This window comes from Myxine glutinosa, chromosome 5 (genome assembly GCF_964187855.1).
Source record: "Myxine glutinosa chromosome 5, kmMyxGlut1.1, whole genome shotgun sequence".
In the NCBI taxonomy this organism is placed as follows: Eukaryota; Metazoa; Chordata; class Myxini; order Myxiniformes; family Myxinidae; genus Myxine; species Myxine glutinosa.
This window is the reverse complement of record NC_136265.1, coordinates 127,205,531-127,222,690: the sequence shown is the minus strand read 5'-3', so window position 1 is coordinate 127,222,690 and position 17,160 is coordinate 127,205,531. Positions and strand designations below refer to the sequence as shown.

Sequence of the window (17,160 nt, the reverse complement as noted above, 5' to 3'; positions counted from 1 at the left end):
TAACAGAAGCTCACAGATCCCAGTCCCAGCTCAGCAGCAGTCCGGCAGTGATCCGCGCTCCGAGTGAATGGAGCCCAACCCTTCAATGTCTCTATAACTCAACGGAGATGAGGCGGAGACGCGAAGAGGCGAGTACGGCGGTGTAGGTAAGGCAGGGACCGTCACGTGGTCTAATCCAACCGCAATCTGACCGTGGACAGGGAATCCCAAATAAGCGATCCGGATGCGCACCTTCTCCGTTCCGTCAACGAACCGCAGGACAATCTTCCGGCGCCGCTTTAGTGCACACACCTGTCGGGCAAATCACCCGATGGCGGGACCCACGGATGCGGCCAACCCAAGGTTCCGCGAACGACATGCGAGGTTCCGGTAATGGCGGCTGGCTCGTCCTCGAGCCGTCGCTGCTCGGCCAAGATTCTCCGGAGTCACACCTGTACCTGGCTTCGCAGGCTTTTCCACAATACCAGCGATCACCAATCGCTCAAGATTCCCTTCCCGGACTCAAAGTTCTCTCGCCCTGCAAGCTCGCCCAAGCCAGGTGCGGAGCCTCGTCAGAACACCTCCTTTTCCTTTTGTCTCCCGTCCTCCTTTTTTCCCTCGACTTCTTCCGGCCCACTATGCCATTTCCGGTATTATTTTATCATGTGCTGTGAAACCTTTTAACGATAATAACCCTTTCCCTTAACAACAATACCCATGATACTTAGAACCCACAATAATAATAACAACAGTAATAATAATAAGTGCCGAATCCGTAACACAAGGAAGGACTTCGCACAACGGAGGATGCCCAGTCGGCAACTGGTTTTGGAGGCCAGCTTGGAAATGTGGTTTTCCCAAGAAAGATCATGGCAGATAGTGAGAACCAAAAGCTTGAGCGACAGAACTTCTTGGAGAGGATTGTTGAGAAAGTAGATGGAAGGGTTTTCCAGTCGGTGTTTTCGGAGAGACATAGTAAGAGTGTGAGATTTGTCAGGATTGAAAGACATGTTCCACTTGTTTGACCAGTCTGATTTTGTCCAGGTCTGCAGAGAGTGAGGAGGCTGCAGACTGCCGATCTGAGGGATGAGGAATGGAGCGGCAGAGAGTGGAGTCATCAGCAAAGAGATAGAGAGGATTTTCCAGAGAGTCGGAGAGATCATTGATGAAGACCAGAAAAAGCACATGGATCAGAACACTACCTTGGGGAACTCCAGCCAGAACAGGAAGGTGAGATGAGAGAAATCCATTCAGGGCCACACATTGACTACCACCAGAGAGGAAGTCCACAAGCCAGGCGTGGATATTTCCATGGATACCATAGGAGGAGAGTTTGGTGAGCAGAGCTGGGTGCCAGACTGTATCGAAGGCACATGATATGTCAAGGGAGACAGCTCCGATTTCCTGTTTGGTATTGAGGACCTCCATCCATTGTTGAGACAGCAGAAGCAACATGTCCAGAGTAGAATGACCTGGTCTGAATCCAAATTGAAGATCGGAGATCAAGCCATTGGAGAAAAGGAAGGATTTGATATCCGAAGCTACAATGATGGATTCCATGACTTTGCTGATAATTGGGAGCAGGTTGATTGGTCTGTAGTTGCAAGGATCTGTTTTTGCACATTTTTTGTGTAAAGCGGTAATGTTTGCTGATTTCCAAGATGCTGGCAGATGACCTTGAGCAAAAGAGAGGGTGAAAATAACAGAGAGAGGGTGAGACAGAGCGGCAGAGCAGGATTTTAGGACCCGTGGGCTGATGCCATCTGGTCCAGTTGTAGAATCAGAGTCGAGGTTTGACAAAAACTTCTCCACCTTGTCCAGAGAGGACACAGAGTCCAGGAGCAGCTGGGTTCGACTGGGTAAGGTGGGAACAGGGAGAGATGGGTTTGGGACACAAGATTTTGAGGCAAACACAGAGTTGAGGCATTCGGCTTTGTCACGTGCGGTGTCAGCTGTGTAGCCATTTGAGGTAAGGGAGGGGATGGAGGGGGAACAAACACCAGAAACGGATTTGTCCAGACGCCACCAGGATTTGGAGGAAGGAGACAGGTTTGAGAGTTCTTTCTTGAGTGTGGAGAGATAGTGCTTCCTGGCACTCCTGAGGGTAGACACACACTTGTTCCGAGCTTGGTGGAAGGAACTGAGATTGCCTTCAGTTGGATTTGCCTTCCAAGAGGAAAAGGCAAGTTGTTTCAGGGCAACTGCCTCACCACAAGATTCAGTGTACCATGGATGGGAGGAAGGGTAAGACAACTGAAGACTAGATGGGATAAATCTGTGCATGATTGAGAGCAGTTTGCTTTGGAAGAATTCCCAGGAAGAGTTGATTGCAGAGGCAGTAGAGATGGGGGACCAGTCCAGATGATTGATGGCTGCTTGCAGACCGTACCAGTCAGCCTGAGTGAAATGCCAGACTCGTCGATGCTGAGGAGGCTCTCTGAGAATGGCCAGAGAGATGTCCACTTTAACAAGCACATGATCAGAAGAACCGATTGGAGCAGAAGAAGAGCAGCAGACATTTGCAGGGAAGTTTGTCATAACCAAGTCCAGAAGAGAAGATGCTCCGTTGACTGAGATCCGGGTAGGGAAATTGACAGATTGTGTAAACTTTCGTCACGAGTGTTTTTCAACTTTCGTCACGATAACGCCTGGCGTGGACACCCTCTGAAAATCTTCAAGCAGCGAGTGTGAAGGAATTTCCGCTCCTCAGCCTTTTACCATCGAAATGTGAACCTGTGGAATGATTTCCCTTCGGATGTGGTTCTGGTACCATCAATTGCTGCTTTTAAAGCTAGACTGGATGCTGTATGGCCTCCGCTATTCCCAGACGTTATTTAGCCTTTCTGTCATTAAAAATACATCCTATTTCACTTTTTTTCGTCTTTTTTAATAAACTTTGTCTGTACTGTCCTTTGGCAACCCAAATCCAAATATTGGTCTGCACAAAGTACATTTTAAAATTGACACACTACTGCATTGATGTACCGTGTGAAATGCATTCATGAAAATGATCATCATGGGGCCAACGACCCTCAATTATGATGATGATGATTATCATCATCATCATTGAGATACAGTACCTTCATTGCAGCACAGTGTTAAGAAAGGTAAATTGATAACAATGGCAAAATTGTTTCCAATATATGATCAAAATTTTCTCAAAAATATGCAATTTTAAATTCTGCAATGACCATTTCATTATTGTGGCACCGAGGCAGCATTAATTAATATACATACTAGATACATATATTAAAGGTATAATGTGTATGTATATATAAATTACATACTCAATATGTAAATTAATATACATATATATATACTGTATAAATATAATATATATATATATATATATATATATATATATATATATATATATATATATATATATATATATATGACTCCATGGTAAGATCTCCAACCTTTAATTGAACAAACAATGACTCAACGTTTCGATTAACAACATGTGAAGCCACACGCCTCCGTTAATCTTCCTCAAGAGTGATAAAATCATCTCAACATCCCCTTATATGCAAAGTGGGCGGGGTATATGCAAAGTGGGGTGGGCAAAGCTGGACAGCCAATGAAACCGTATCACACCGCTCTCGTGAACGGAGACGTTACTGACCAAATTCAAAAATCAACCGCATATTAACGGTTCAAAATAATCCTGTAAGCAATGCTGGATTATAACTCAAGTGTTTAGAAAATCAGGAACAATCATTACATTTAATTAGAAGTTAAACTGGTAAATAATTAAATTGTAAATTAAATTAAAACTGTAAATATATTAAAGCAAAAATTTTTAAGATAAAATAAAATTGCCATAATATCAAGATCATCACATGTGGCCCTATGCGGTCAAGGGGAATGCGGGAAGGAGAGGGGTTATAGGGGGGGATAAAATGGGGGGAGGGGGGGTGGAAGCGGAGGGGGGTTTGGGAGAGGGGTGTTTTGGAGGGAGGGGGGAGGGGAAGGGGTAGGGGGAGGGGGAGGGGGGAGGGGGAGGGGGAAAATTGTCCGAATAAAAACCTTGTGTGACATATTATGTGGACTCGTTGTTCAAAGTACGGAATACCTGCTTCGTTTACGCAAGAGTGGGTCAAACGCTACCGGTAAGTCAACTACCTCTTGTGTGATCGAGGTAACAGTTTCTTCTGTGTGCCAAGCCTCCAAAACACGTCTTCTGTTTCTGTTGGGTGTGGAACCCAAAATATTAACCCTATCCCATAAAGGTGTGTGGCCTTCCTCAAGGCCGTGTTTGGCAATAGCAGATCTGCTGGGATAATTACATTCAAATGCTTTTTGGTGTTCAGCAATACGTTGACCTAAGGTCCTCCCGGTTTCACCCACATATTCAGCTCCACAACCACAGGGCACTACGTATACCACCCCTGACCTATCCTTCCTCGGAAGCTTGTCCTAGACCCTCATAAGAGCTTGGCGAAGGGTGAAAAGTGTGTGTGCTAGGAAAATCGGTTTCCCCACACAATCGGTTTCCCCACATGGGGAAACGGCATCAACGAAAGTTCACAGCATTGGTTGATGAAACCACACATCGCATGACTCCCGTCGTTGACGTGAACATTCTTCGGAACCGGTGGGTGGTTAACCGGTCGAGTACGCAGCTCTCGGAGGCACAAACCAGTTTATTGCAGAAGGGCCTTAATTTTGCATCACTCTCCGATTTGTTCCGAAAGACACCATTGTTGTATCACGGGTGGAATCTGCTATGATGGAACTTGATAACACCACCAAGAACGAAATCAGATCACGTGTGGCTGCTGTTTTACTTCGCCCTCCGCAATTTTCACGCAACAATTTCAATTTGGACCCGAAAGAACAACAAGCTTTACGAGAGTTACGCAACATGGATGACGTGGTGTTCTTACCAGCGGACAAAGGACGGGCAACGGTGCTCATGGATCGTCTTGTATACACCAACAAAATGCAGGATATGTTGGCGGACCAAAGTACTTATGAACGGTTAACCGCAGATCCAACTAAGAAGGAGGAACGCAGGTTAAACTCAATGCTTGCCAGATTAAAAGCGACTGGTAGACTATCAGCTGCGGCGTACAAACGTCTGTACAGCAGTAAGGGAGTGGCTCCCAGGGCCTACGGGCTCCCGAAAGTGCACAAAGAGGGATTTCCGCTACGGTTAATCGTTTCCTGTATTAATGGTCCGTCATATGCTCTATCCAAGTTTTTGGCAAACATTTTGAAGCATTTGGTGGGGACGACAGAGCGAACCGTGCACAATAGCACAGCATTTGCTGAAAGAGTGAAGCAGCTCACCATCGAAGCACACGACACCATGGTTTCGTTTGATGTTGTGTCTTTATTTACCAACGTGCCCATAGCCCTGGCGATTGAGGTGGCAAACCGGCGTTTGATGGAAGATGATCGATGGAAAGAGACGGCGGGAGCTTTAAGCCCGATGGACGTCTGTGACATGCTTTGTACCTGCCTCTCTTCCACCTACTTTGTATTTAATGAGGTATATTACAAGCAGGTTTATGGCACCGCCATGGGTTCCCCGGTATCGGCTGTTATTGCCAACATCGTGATGGAGGATTTGGAGGAACGCACCATTCCAGCCCTGGTAGTGCAACCACGTGTTTGGTTCCGGTACGTGGATGACACATTTGTCATCCGTCACTCTGATGAGGTGGGCATCATAAATGAGACCATAAATAAAACTTTTTCCTCCATTAATTTCACCATTGAAGAGGAGAAAAATGGAGCCCTTCCCTTCCTGGATACACTCGTAGCAAGGGATCCCAAAGGAGCCTTAAAGGTAACGGTGTACAGAAAACCTACACACACTGATCGCTACCTTAATTTCAAGTCTTGCCATCCAATGGAACACAAAAGATCGGTTGTGCACACCTTCTCAAAAAGAGCACATGAGTTACCATCTACCTTTGAAGACAAGATGAGTGAGGTGGACCATCTTCAAAATGTGTTCAGGGCAAATGGTTATCCTGATTGCTTGTTACCCAACAGGAAAACGATAAAGGCTTCCCCACACAACAGGCTGAGACGGAGAGAACAACCAAAGGGCTTGTGTGTTCTCCCTTTTGTACCGGGGGTTTCACAGAGGGTCGGCAGAATTTTGAAATCGGCAGTAGTGAGGGTGAGTTTCACACCGGTTTTCACCCTTCGCCAAGCCCTTATGAGGGTCAAGGACAAGCTTCCGAGGAAGGATAGGTCAGGGGTGGTATACGTGGTGCCCTGTGGTTGTGGAGCTGAATATGTGGGTGAAACCGGGAGGACCTTAGGTCAACGTATTGCTGAACACCAAAAAGCATTTGAATGTAATTATCCCAGCAGATCTGCTATTGCCAAACACGGCCTTGAGGAAGGCCACACACCTTTATGGGATAGGGTTAATATTTTGGGTTCCACACCCAACAGAAACAGAAGACGTGTTTTGGAGGCTTGGCACACAGAAGAAACTGTTACCTCGATCACACAAGAGGTCGTTGACTTACCGGTAGCATTTGACCCACTCTTGTGTAAATGAAGCAGGCATTCCGTACTTTGAACGAGTCCACATAATATGTCACACAAGGTTTTTATTCGGACAATTTGCCCCCTTCCCCTCCCCCGCCCCAAACACGCCTCTCCCAAACCCCCCATCCGCTTCCGCCGGTTCCCCGGTTCCCCCCCACCCCCAAATTTTTATCCCCCCCTATGACTCCCCCTCTTCCCGCATTTCCCTTGACCGCATAGGGCCACAAGTGATGATCTTGATATTATGGCAATTTTATTTTATCTTAAAATTTTTTGCTTTAATATTGTTGTGGATATGAGGACTGCATATATTTTTTTTTATTGTGTGCTGTATGATTATTATTATTGTTGTTGTGCTGTGCCTCCTGCCTCCGGAGCTGTGTAAGATCAAAAGGGCGTCCCATAGTCCACAAGCATACACGTCAGCCAATCATAGGATATTCATGTTCGATAGTTATATCTTATTCTGTGTTTTAAGATAAGGCTGTGTCTCCCATTAATTGAAATACTCCATTGCACCAGTGAAAGAGAATAGATCCCCTTCCATTCCCATCCCCAAAAATCCCCATTTCCTTCACATCCCCCCTTTCGTGATTGCCGACCCTCGATTGCCATATTACATCCCCTCTCGTCATTGCTGAGCCTCGATTCCCAATCACCTCCCCTCCAATAACCGCCATTGACCACGAGGCTCGAGTCAGGGAAGAAAGGCGTGTCTCCACCTCGTCAGAGGAGGGGAGGGGCGCGCCCGCCCGTCGTCGTCCGGGGCGGAGCCCGAGGGTCGCGCGACCAACCAGGGCCGCGGTGAGTGACCCGGTAGGTGTGCCCTCGGAGTCGGCGGCTTGATTTCGCTGGAGGTGATAAAAGCGACTGTAAGGGACTGCTTTACCAGAGAGAGGCCTTGGAGATGAGCATGAGATGAGAAGAGAAGAGAAGAAGAAAGAGAGTTGCAAGGAGTTGGTCACAGTCGGTTGCCAGAGAGAGAAGTCGGTGGTGAGGAGTGAGAGAAGCAAGAAAGAGTTGAGGGTTGAGGGACCAGACCAGTGAGACAAGTCCTGGGAACGCAGCGGACGGAGGCCGCCGCAGCCGCGACACCCGACCGCCAAAGGGGGCCTGAACGGCGGTTCGGAGCAGGGCCGAAACGGAACGGCGGCTGCTGAACGCGCCGGTTGTGCTGCAAGACCCCCGCCTTGGACCTTTCCTCTCCCGCCAGCCATCCACCTTCTGCCATCCCTGGCATTCCCCGTGTGAGTCGTCTTTGTTTGTTCTGTCCTGGGTAATAAGTTAAGTCTGTAGATAAGCTAAATTTGCACTGTGTCACCTGCGTCTTGTACTTGTAAATAAACTGAATTGCTTTTTGTTGCTTGTGTGTAAATAGTAGGAATAAATTTAGTAGTATTTCCAACCTGTTTGTCTTCATTTTCCTCTTTGCATTGCGTCGTTTTCGTCTTTTCCCTCATTGAGCAGCTGGGGTGCGATACGGCCAAAGTCTGGGTGAATCGGGTGAGTTTTGTTAGGTCGCGGTTCTAAACCACCGCTCGGTCTATAACATCTAACCGCGATCTATAACAATTGGTTGTCAGGAGTTGGATTCGAACCTGGGACTAAATTTATTTAGCCCAAATTTTGGACACCAATTGTGTTAGTACTATAACAATTGGTGTCGGGGAGTGAGATCGACCCGGAGCGCGCTTCACGCGCTCAAAATTATAAAATACCGAAATTTGTTTTTTTTTTTTAAAGCAAAACTCGAATTTTGAAATCGCGCCATGGCTGTCCAAGGCGACGGGATGCCGGTGGGAGAGATAGAGGGGTTAGAAGTAACCCAGGACTTCGGGGAAGAAAGGGAGGAGGAAAATGGCAATGTGGTTGCGGGAATTTCAGGTGCACAAAATGGCGCTCTAGCGCACGTGATTACAGCGGCGCCACATTTAGCCACGCCCATGGTCGCGGTAGGCGAACCGGAGATGCCAATGGATTTGAACCTTTTTTTTATACAAATGAAGGCCCTTATGGCCCAGAATAGTGAGCAATTGGGGGTAATGGGGAACCAATTGGGGGTAATGGGGAACCGGATGGATGCTCAGGGTGAGCGATTGGAGGGCAAAATAGGGGTAATGAGGGACGAAGCGAGGGGTACCGTTGAGGGGTTAGACAATAATTTTAAGGAGTTAGACAAGAAATTTGAGGGGTTAGACAATGGGATAGAGGGGGTGAAAAATGGGTTAATGGGGTTAGAAAATAGGATGGAGGACAAATTGCGGGAAATAGGGGAACAATCCGCCCGGGAAATCGAACAGATGGGGAACCAGATGGAGGAAATACGACGAGGGGTGAGTGAGGAGGTCTCGGGGCTGCGCGAGGAGGTAAAGCGAGGCGAAAAACGTATAGAGAAAGAGGTGAGAAACAATACGGCTAAGTTACAAGGGGGAATAGAAGATCTGACGGAGGAGGTGGAGCAGCTGACAGAGGGACAAACTAAATTAGTGGAGCAGGTTCAAAAGAACACTGCGGTACTAGGAGGGTTAAAGGCGACACAAAAAGAAATTAAAAACGAATTAATAGCGACGCAGAGGCAATGTCAGATGGTACGAGAGGAACTGACAATGAGGGTGGAGGAGGTGACAGATAATGGAGACAAAGGACCGGCAGGTGAGGATGCACATAGAGACGGTCACGGTAGCCTTAGAGGACGAACTTGAGGGGACGCACCGAGAAATAAAAGAGGTTAAACAAAAATTAGAGGAAGTGGGAGAAGAGGTGAGTGAAATTAAGAAGGGACGGACAGAAACTAAGAGGGAGATAAAGGAGGAAGTCATGGAATATGTACAAGGTCTGTGTTCAAATCATGATGTGATGCTCACTAACCAAATAAAGAGTTTGCAGGTGGCAAAGGAGGTGCGGGGACGAGGTGCCAAGGTGAGTGGCAATGTACATGATGTGAGGAAAGCTTCAGTCGGCTTGGGGATTGGTTTGGATCCGGGTGTTCGTGAAAGGCCGTTGGTGAGGTGTGCGACAGGTCTGGTGTGCGAAAAAAGAGGTGTGCGAGAATGTCCGACCATGGGGTGTGTGAGGAAAAAGTGCACGCCGAGGAGTGAGTGTGCCGTCAGGAGTGAGCCGGTCGTAGCGCGTGTGCGAGGGAGCACAGGGAAGCGCGGTGTGGTGAGTGTTACGGAGGAAGTAACGAAAAAGTGTGCGCGAGAGGATGCGCGAGAAAGGTGTGTAACGGACGGGTGCATGGGGAAAGCGCATGCTGTCAAGAGTAAGGGTGAGTGCGCGACCGAGAGTGGAGGTGAGAGTAGTGAGAGTGAAACGGAGCGTGAGTTGGTTGTGGCAGGTGAGCGAGGATGTACACCTGGAATAGAAGGATGCACACCTGGAATGGTAGAGCGTGAGTGGGAATGCACGCTGGAATTGGTAGTGAGACACGTGGTTGGGTGTGCGGGTGAGAGCACACCTGTGATTGTCACAAAGGAGGTGACCAAGGAGGGGGCGCGAAGCGGTGTATTGGTGAGGTGTGCGAGCAACGAATGTGTGCCAAAGTGTTCGGTGGTCAGGTGTGTGACCAAGTCGGTGAGCGGAATGAGTGTACCGAGGTGTGTTAGAGAAGGTACGACCAAGAGCATGGAAACGGCTGCATGTATGAGCACGAAAGGGGTAGCGTATGCTTGTAGGCATCCAGGTGAGGCGTCGACGATAACCGGGTTAAAGGTTAGGTCGACTTTTAGCCGGATCGGGCCCTCGGTGCGTGGCGGGCTTCGCGTGCCGCGAGAACCAGCGGAGATCCGAGCCACGGCGGGTTCGAAAGGACCGCCGTGCGCGATCCACGCTGGGCCTCGCGTGGAGCGGCCGCGTCCGGGCTCCACAAGGCGGAGCGGGCAGCTCGATAGGAAGGGTCGTCATGGCGACCACTTTCTATTGAGACGTGCCGGCAGGTCGAGATCGGGACATTGGATGGCTCCACGCCGAAGTGGTGCATGGGATCTCGGCCCGGGTAAGCCTCCGTCCCTGCCCCGAATGCGGGACGTATCCAGCCGCTGGCACAAAACGACCCGCGTTCATTGCTCGGCTGTACGAAGCCGGGCTGTAGATGTGAATTGGCGCACCGAGAGGATGTAATAAGTAGACGGGTGATGTGAATTGGCGCACCGAGAGGATGTAATAAGTAGACGGGTGATGGTGGTAGTGATAGTGATTTAAAACGAAATTTAGAAAAGTGAATAGAATTGGCAGTAAATGGAAAATTTTTGAATTGTTGGATTTGGACGAGCGAAATTGGTAGTGAGAGACCCCCGATGTGGTGGGATGGCAAATCCACCATCCCTCACAGGTGGGGGCAAAGGAGCACTAGATTATGGGGTGTATGGCAGTGAAAACTAGCCCGGGTGGGTTAGGATATGGTGTGTAGGGATCTAGCGAAGATTGACATTAGGTGACGTTAAGTTTAGTTAGTGACTGATACTTGTAGTGGGGACGCAGGTAGATTAGTGTGGATTATAATGACGTGGGAGCGCAATAGTTTAAAGGGACGACTGGGAAGCGCAAGTTTCAGAGGGGAGAAGTTAGCTGAGATGATGCCGTGTGTGTGAGGATTGAACAGGTGAGAATGGAACAGGTGTGATTGCACAGGTGTGCAACTGAACAGGTGAATGGAGCAGGTATGAGGGAGTAGTGGTGATTGCGTGTTGTGTTGACCAAATGGTCCAGGAAGAGGAGGAGGGTGCAGGTGGCACCAGGTAGGATTGCACAGGTGTGCAACGACAGGTGAATGAAAGACAGGTGTATGGAATAAATGGTCTGGAGGATTGGAATGGATGGTCGTGGAGTGAGAATGGTGGAAATTGTGGAGTGGAGTGGATGGTGCGAAGGTGTGAATGGGGGAAGAGTGGACCCCCATCACGGATACCCGGGGCGGGTAGTGTAAGTGTTAGGTAGAGGGTACAGGTAAATTGTGGTTTGGAAATTGGCATCTGTGGTGCGAGGTGAAAGAATGGTATTTGGATGGGTGCATTAGTGTTGTGGAAATGGCTGGGCGTGTAGCCTGTTAGTGTGTGTAGTTGGTTTGAGCACTCCACCACTGTGAGGATGTCGGCCAGGTGAGGCCGCAGGTGGGCTCTGGGAGCCGGTAGTAGTTGTTGTGGATGGGGCCCGAGGATCCGGAGGACGGACCCGGGTAGCCCAGTGCCAGAGGGCACCATGGGGTGACAGAGCCAGGAGAGGGGCTGCCCCCAGTTAGATAGGTTAGGGTGAGGAGCTAGGTAAGCTCGGGTGGCAACTACAGTGGTGGAGGTGTGCAGGTGGGTAGACCTGTTGGGAGAGCTACACGTCGCGGCCCAGAAATTGTGCGAGGGCACCGGGAGATGAATCGGGGGAGTGAGACCCCAAATTGAGAAGCACCACAGTTTGGTCAATGGGGATTGGTTGTTAGAACCCATAGTGTAAGAGGGCCAATGGTTTGGCCGGAGAAAGACCCCGGGTAGTGTAAAGTGTGTTAAAGTCATTTAGAAAATAGTTAGGATGAAGGATCTCCTCGCACCATCTGCATCCACTCACCTGAGGTGACAGGTACTCCACACCATGCCATGTTTAATTATTTTTTATGATGCAAATGTTTGGATTGTGAGACGCATCATGACGTGGGTGTGACATTGTGCTTTGATGTTCCATCTCTGCCTCCTTATGAGGATTGACGATGAATTGATGATGGCAAATTTTTGAAGTAGAGGGATTGTGGTGACGAATTTGGTATAGGGGAAATATGGGGAAGACGTGACAGTAGTGACGAATTGGTAATGTGTAGGTTTTGTACATATGGGGCAAGGGCAAGGGTGGGCTAGGTAACAGGGGGGTGACGTACGGTAGGGACGAGCTTTCTCACTTCGCCCTCCGTACGCATTTCGCCTTGCATTGCCTTTTTGATGTGTACCCTTGAGACCTTACCCCTCGCTCATCTGTCTTGTCCCCCCTTTTGTCTCCCACATGACCTGTGCGCCGTTGGGCGCCGAGGGGAGCGTGCGTGGGTCGGCCATTGTGCGCCCGAAATTCCCAGAACCAGCTGTCTGCATCGATGCACCACATTATGGACCACATGTCAGTGGCCGAGCACCACTTATGGACCCCATGGGTTGGGGCATGGCCCCTCTGCTGGAACCGGCCATGAGGGCCCGAAATCTTGCTGGCGGACCTTGGCCACAGGGCACCAATGCCCCACAGGTGAACCATACACATAGTCGGCCTGGTGGGCCATAAATAAATAAAAAGGACACATTGGGTGCAAGTTTTATTGAAAATAGGCCGCCAGTAAGCAAAGCAAAGAAAATGACAACAACTGGAAGAAATAATGATAACCAGCAGAGGGAGCCGAAGAGCAAGAGACACCTGCAGGGTTGGGTTTGTTGGTTTTATTTTATTCATTGAACAATGGGGACTGCACCGATTGGTGCTTGGGTGTGTATTGGTGCGTTTTTGGGTGCTTTAATGGTGCATTGATGCAGAGCAGACTGTCCTCCCCCCAGAAAGAACAATTACAGGTCCTGGGTTAGTTTTGTAAATAAAAGCAGAGTCATTGTAAATAATGCTCCCCACCGTCAGTGTATAGTTTGAAGACCATTCCGCAATTCGGTTAACTGTGGGCGAAAGTCTGTTAGGCAGGGTGCAATGGAGCAGCGGGACACATTTATTTATGTTTAAACTGTCGCACTCAGGGTCAGGTTAAAAATAGAGGGAACTACACCTACGTGTCACGCTAAAGCTAAAAGTTGTAGGCCCGGGACGTGCCTAAGAGGAGGAGAGTGCAGTGTTGTGGATATGAGGACTGCATATTTTTTTTTTTATTGTGTGCTGTATGATTATTATTATTGTTGTTGTGCTGTGCCTCCTGCCTCCGGAGCTGTGTAAGATCAAAAGGGCGTCCCATAGTCCACAAGCATACACGTCAGCCAATCATAGGATATTCATGTTCGATAGTTATATCTTATTCTGTGTTTTAAGATAAGGCTGTGTCTCCCATTAATTGAAATACTCCATTGCACCAGTGAAAGAGAATAGATCCCCTTCCATTCCCATCCCCAAAAATCCCCATTTCCTTCACATCCCCCCTTTCGTGATTGCCGACCCTCGATTGCCATATTACATCCCCTCTCGTCATTGCTGAGCCTCGATTCCCAATCACCTCCCCTCCAATAACCGCCATTGACCACGAGGCTCGAGTCAGGGAAGAAAGGCGTGTCTCCACCTCGTCAGAGGAGGGGAGGGGCGCGCCCGCCCGTCGTCGTCCGGGGCGGAGCCCGAGGGTCGCGCGACCAACCAGGGCCGCGGTGAGTGACCCGGTAGGTGTGCCCTCGGAGTCGGCGGCTTGATTTCGCTGGAGGTGATAAAAGCGACTGTAAGGGACTGCTTTACCAGAGAGAGGCCTTGGAGATGAGCATGAGATGAGAAGAGAAGAGAAGAAGAAAGAGAGTTGCAAGGAGTTGGTCACAGTCGGTTGCCAGAGAGAGAAGTCGGTGGTGAGGAGTGAGAGAAGCAAGAAAGAGTTGAGGGTTGAGGGACCAGACCAGTGAGACAAGTCCTGGGAACGCAGCGGACGGAGGCCGCCGCAGCCGCGACACCCGACCGCCAAAGGGGGCCTGAACGGCGGTTCGGAGCAGGGCCGAAACGGAACGGCGGCTGCTGAACGCGCCGGTTGTGCTGCAAGACCCCCCCCTTGGACCTTTCCTCTCCCGCCAGCCATCCACCTTCTGCCATCCCTGGCATTCCCCGTGTGAGTCGTCTTTGTTTGTTCTGTCCTGGGTAATAAGTTAAGTCTGTAGATAAGCTAAATTTGCACTGTGTCACCTGCGTCTTGTACTTGTAAATAAACTGAATTGCTTTTTGTTGCTTGTGTGTAAATAGTAGGAATAAATTTAGTAGTATTTCCAACCTGTTTGTCTTCATTTTCCTCTTTGCATTGCGTCGTTTTCGTCTTTTCCCTCATTGAGCAGCTGGGGTGCGATACGGCCAAAGTCTGGGTGAATCGGGTGAGTTTTGTTAGGTCGCGGTTCTAAACCACCGCTCGGTCTATAACATCTAACCGCGATCTATAACAATATATTTACAGTTTTAATTTAATTTACAATTTAATTATTTACAAGTTTAACTTCTAATTAAATGTAATGATTGTTCCTGATTTTCTAAACACTTGAGTTATAATCCAGCATTGCTTACAGGATTATTTTGAACCGTTAATATGCGGTTGATTTTTGAATTTGGTCAGTAACGTCTCTGTTCACGGGAGCGGTGTGATACGGTTTCATTGGCTGTCCAGCTTTGCCCACCCCACTTTGCATATACCCCGCCCACTTTGCATATAAGGGGATGTTGAGATGATTTTATCACTCTTGAGGAAGATTAACGGAGGCATGTGGCTTTGTCACATGTTGTTAATCGAAACGTTGAGTCATTGTTTGTTCAATTAAAGGTTGGAGATCTTACCATGGAGTCATTTGGATTTACTCCCAACCGCAAATCTTTGTATGTATGTATGTATGTATGTATGTATGTATGTATGTATGTGTATACAACAACAAATATATATATACAACACAACAACATTACATATGTATATTAAAGGGAAAAGGCGCTTCAACCCAAAAAGTAATTACATCTACCCTGCTAATCTATATAATAATACCGTAAGGACTCGACTTTGTTATCCCTTTTACACCGCACCCAGTGACCCGATGCCCACGGCACATCGTAAATGGATTTACGATCTACGAACCGCGCTCTTTGTTTATCACGTACAGACATACTCGAAAAATTTGAATTAGCCGACGTTGGGGCCCAAAAGCATCCGATTAACTGCCGATACGACGCCATCTTACGACGCCATCGTATTGGCGTCTGCTGGGCGAAGGCGAAGCGAGCCGTCCGCTGATTGGACAGGCGAAGGCGAAAGCAAGCCGTCCACTGAGTGGACAATCCAGAGCATGCATTTGTGCCGGTGTCGGCGATCGTTGTTCATATATGCACTCTTCATTCTCATCTTTCTTCCTAACTCTTACTCGGACAGGCAAATCCCCTATGCCATCCATAATGGTACACTCTATCCATACACCACATCCTCCCTTCCGTGGATGTTCCACGGGTTTCGGCTAGTCTAATAATAAACAAGCAAGAGCAGATCCGGTCTCAGATAACGTTTCACCCACTTCACAGCGAGCTTCCTCAGGCCAATAAACCCCGAGCCTTGGCACTTGACCCCTTTTATTCCCGAGGCGACAAGTCATTTCCGGTCACGTGCCATTGTGAGAGGTCAATTGAGGAGCATTTCTTATTTTGCCAAAAACCTAGAGCAATAAATGTTAATCACACCATCGACAGTCTGCCCTGCTCTTTTTATTATTTACTCGTTATCTGGTATTGTACTAATTAAACGACCCTGACCGACCCAGACGAGACGACTCAGGCCCACCCCAGGCTAGACGACCCTGACCGACCTAGGCTGGAAGACCCTGACTGACCCAGGCTGGATGACCCTCGTCGACCCCAAGCTGGACGACCCTGATTGACCCCAGGCTGGACAACTCTGACCGATCCAGGCTGGACGACCCTGACCGACCCAGGCTGGACGACTCTTTTCTTGGTGTGTGTGTGTTGTTAAAGGTGAAACATGTCATATCAACTATGTACCAGTAGGAATTGGACAAAGAGCATACCATTACCCCAATATAAGTAGCACGCAGCATTTTGCATCGATTACAGGGTTGGGGACGGTAAGGAGAAACGGATAATGAATTACAGGTGATTCGATAATGCACCAACACATCATGTAAATGTAATCCTTTTACTTTGGAATGTTATTCCTGGATGCAAATATTACAATAAGCTTTGTGTCAAACATCTACTGACTTCAAAAAACAAATCCACAGAGTGAAGGTTGAACTTTGTAATTGCAAATCGTCCATTTTGGTCACCACGTGACCGAGGATATCCCTCGTGCCCATCAAGATGATCCCTGCCCTTATCTCACCGATGAAGTTCTTCCAGGTACGGGGGTCCTCACTCTGGCGCCAATGAAATGGCCAACCCACGAGGACAGCGTTGGGCCGCATAGCGCTGAGGCCGCATGACTGCACGAGGTGTGAGATCCCGTCGGACACCGACGACGACACGACCACCTGGCAGAATCCCTTCACCTTCTCGGCATCCATCAGTCGTCGGATTGTCTGTGGAATAATTATTACCACTCAAACTTAAAACCATTGAATAACTTGGATGTGACTGTTGGAAGTGACTGCAAAACTGCAATTTAAATTTTGAGAATAATTACTTGGCTTGGAGTTTTACCTTAATCATTTAGTCATTTACAGAATGTTTTTCACGAGAAAGAAAAGACATGTCAGAGTTGACTTTATTGTCCTCCTATTGAGGGAGCATGAACTTGAGTGGGGATTTATGGAAGGTATTTGGATATTTGAATTTCAAAAAATCATGGTCACCACATGAGCTTCATGTCCACATCCTCCGACGTACAAAGTCATTTTTTGGAACACCTGAACTCCTATCCACATTACAAGGCCTTCATCCGCAGCTTGATGAGTACTGCTCACCGCTTCGGGCTGGCGCCCCTGGCCTCATATCTTGCTCATCTTGATGCTGTGGAAACCAAGGCCTTCAAGATCATTG

The 17,160-nt window shown here is 48.4% G+C and overlaps 1 protein-coding gene across 1 annotated transcript in view; it reads right to left on the bottom strand.

The window, feature by feature from the left end:
- LOC137427127 (solute carrier family 12 member 5-like) overlaps nucleotides 1-17,160 on the bottom strand; it is a 369,173-nt gene that overhangs the window by 24,000 nt on the left and 328,013 nt on the right. Inside the window, exon 18 of the mRNA XM_068116316.2 lies at nucleotides 16,505-16,700. Within this exon, the coding sequence (XP_067972417.2) occupies nucleotides 16,505-16,700 (196 nt within the window). The remainder of the gene's footprint in view (nucleotides 1-16,504; nucleotides 16,701-17,160) is intronic.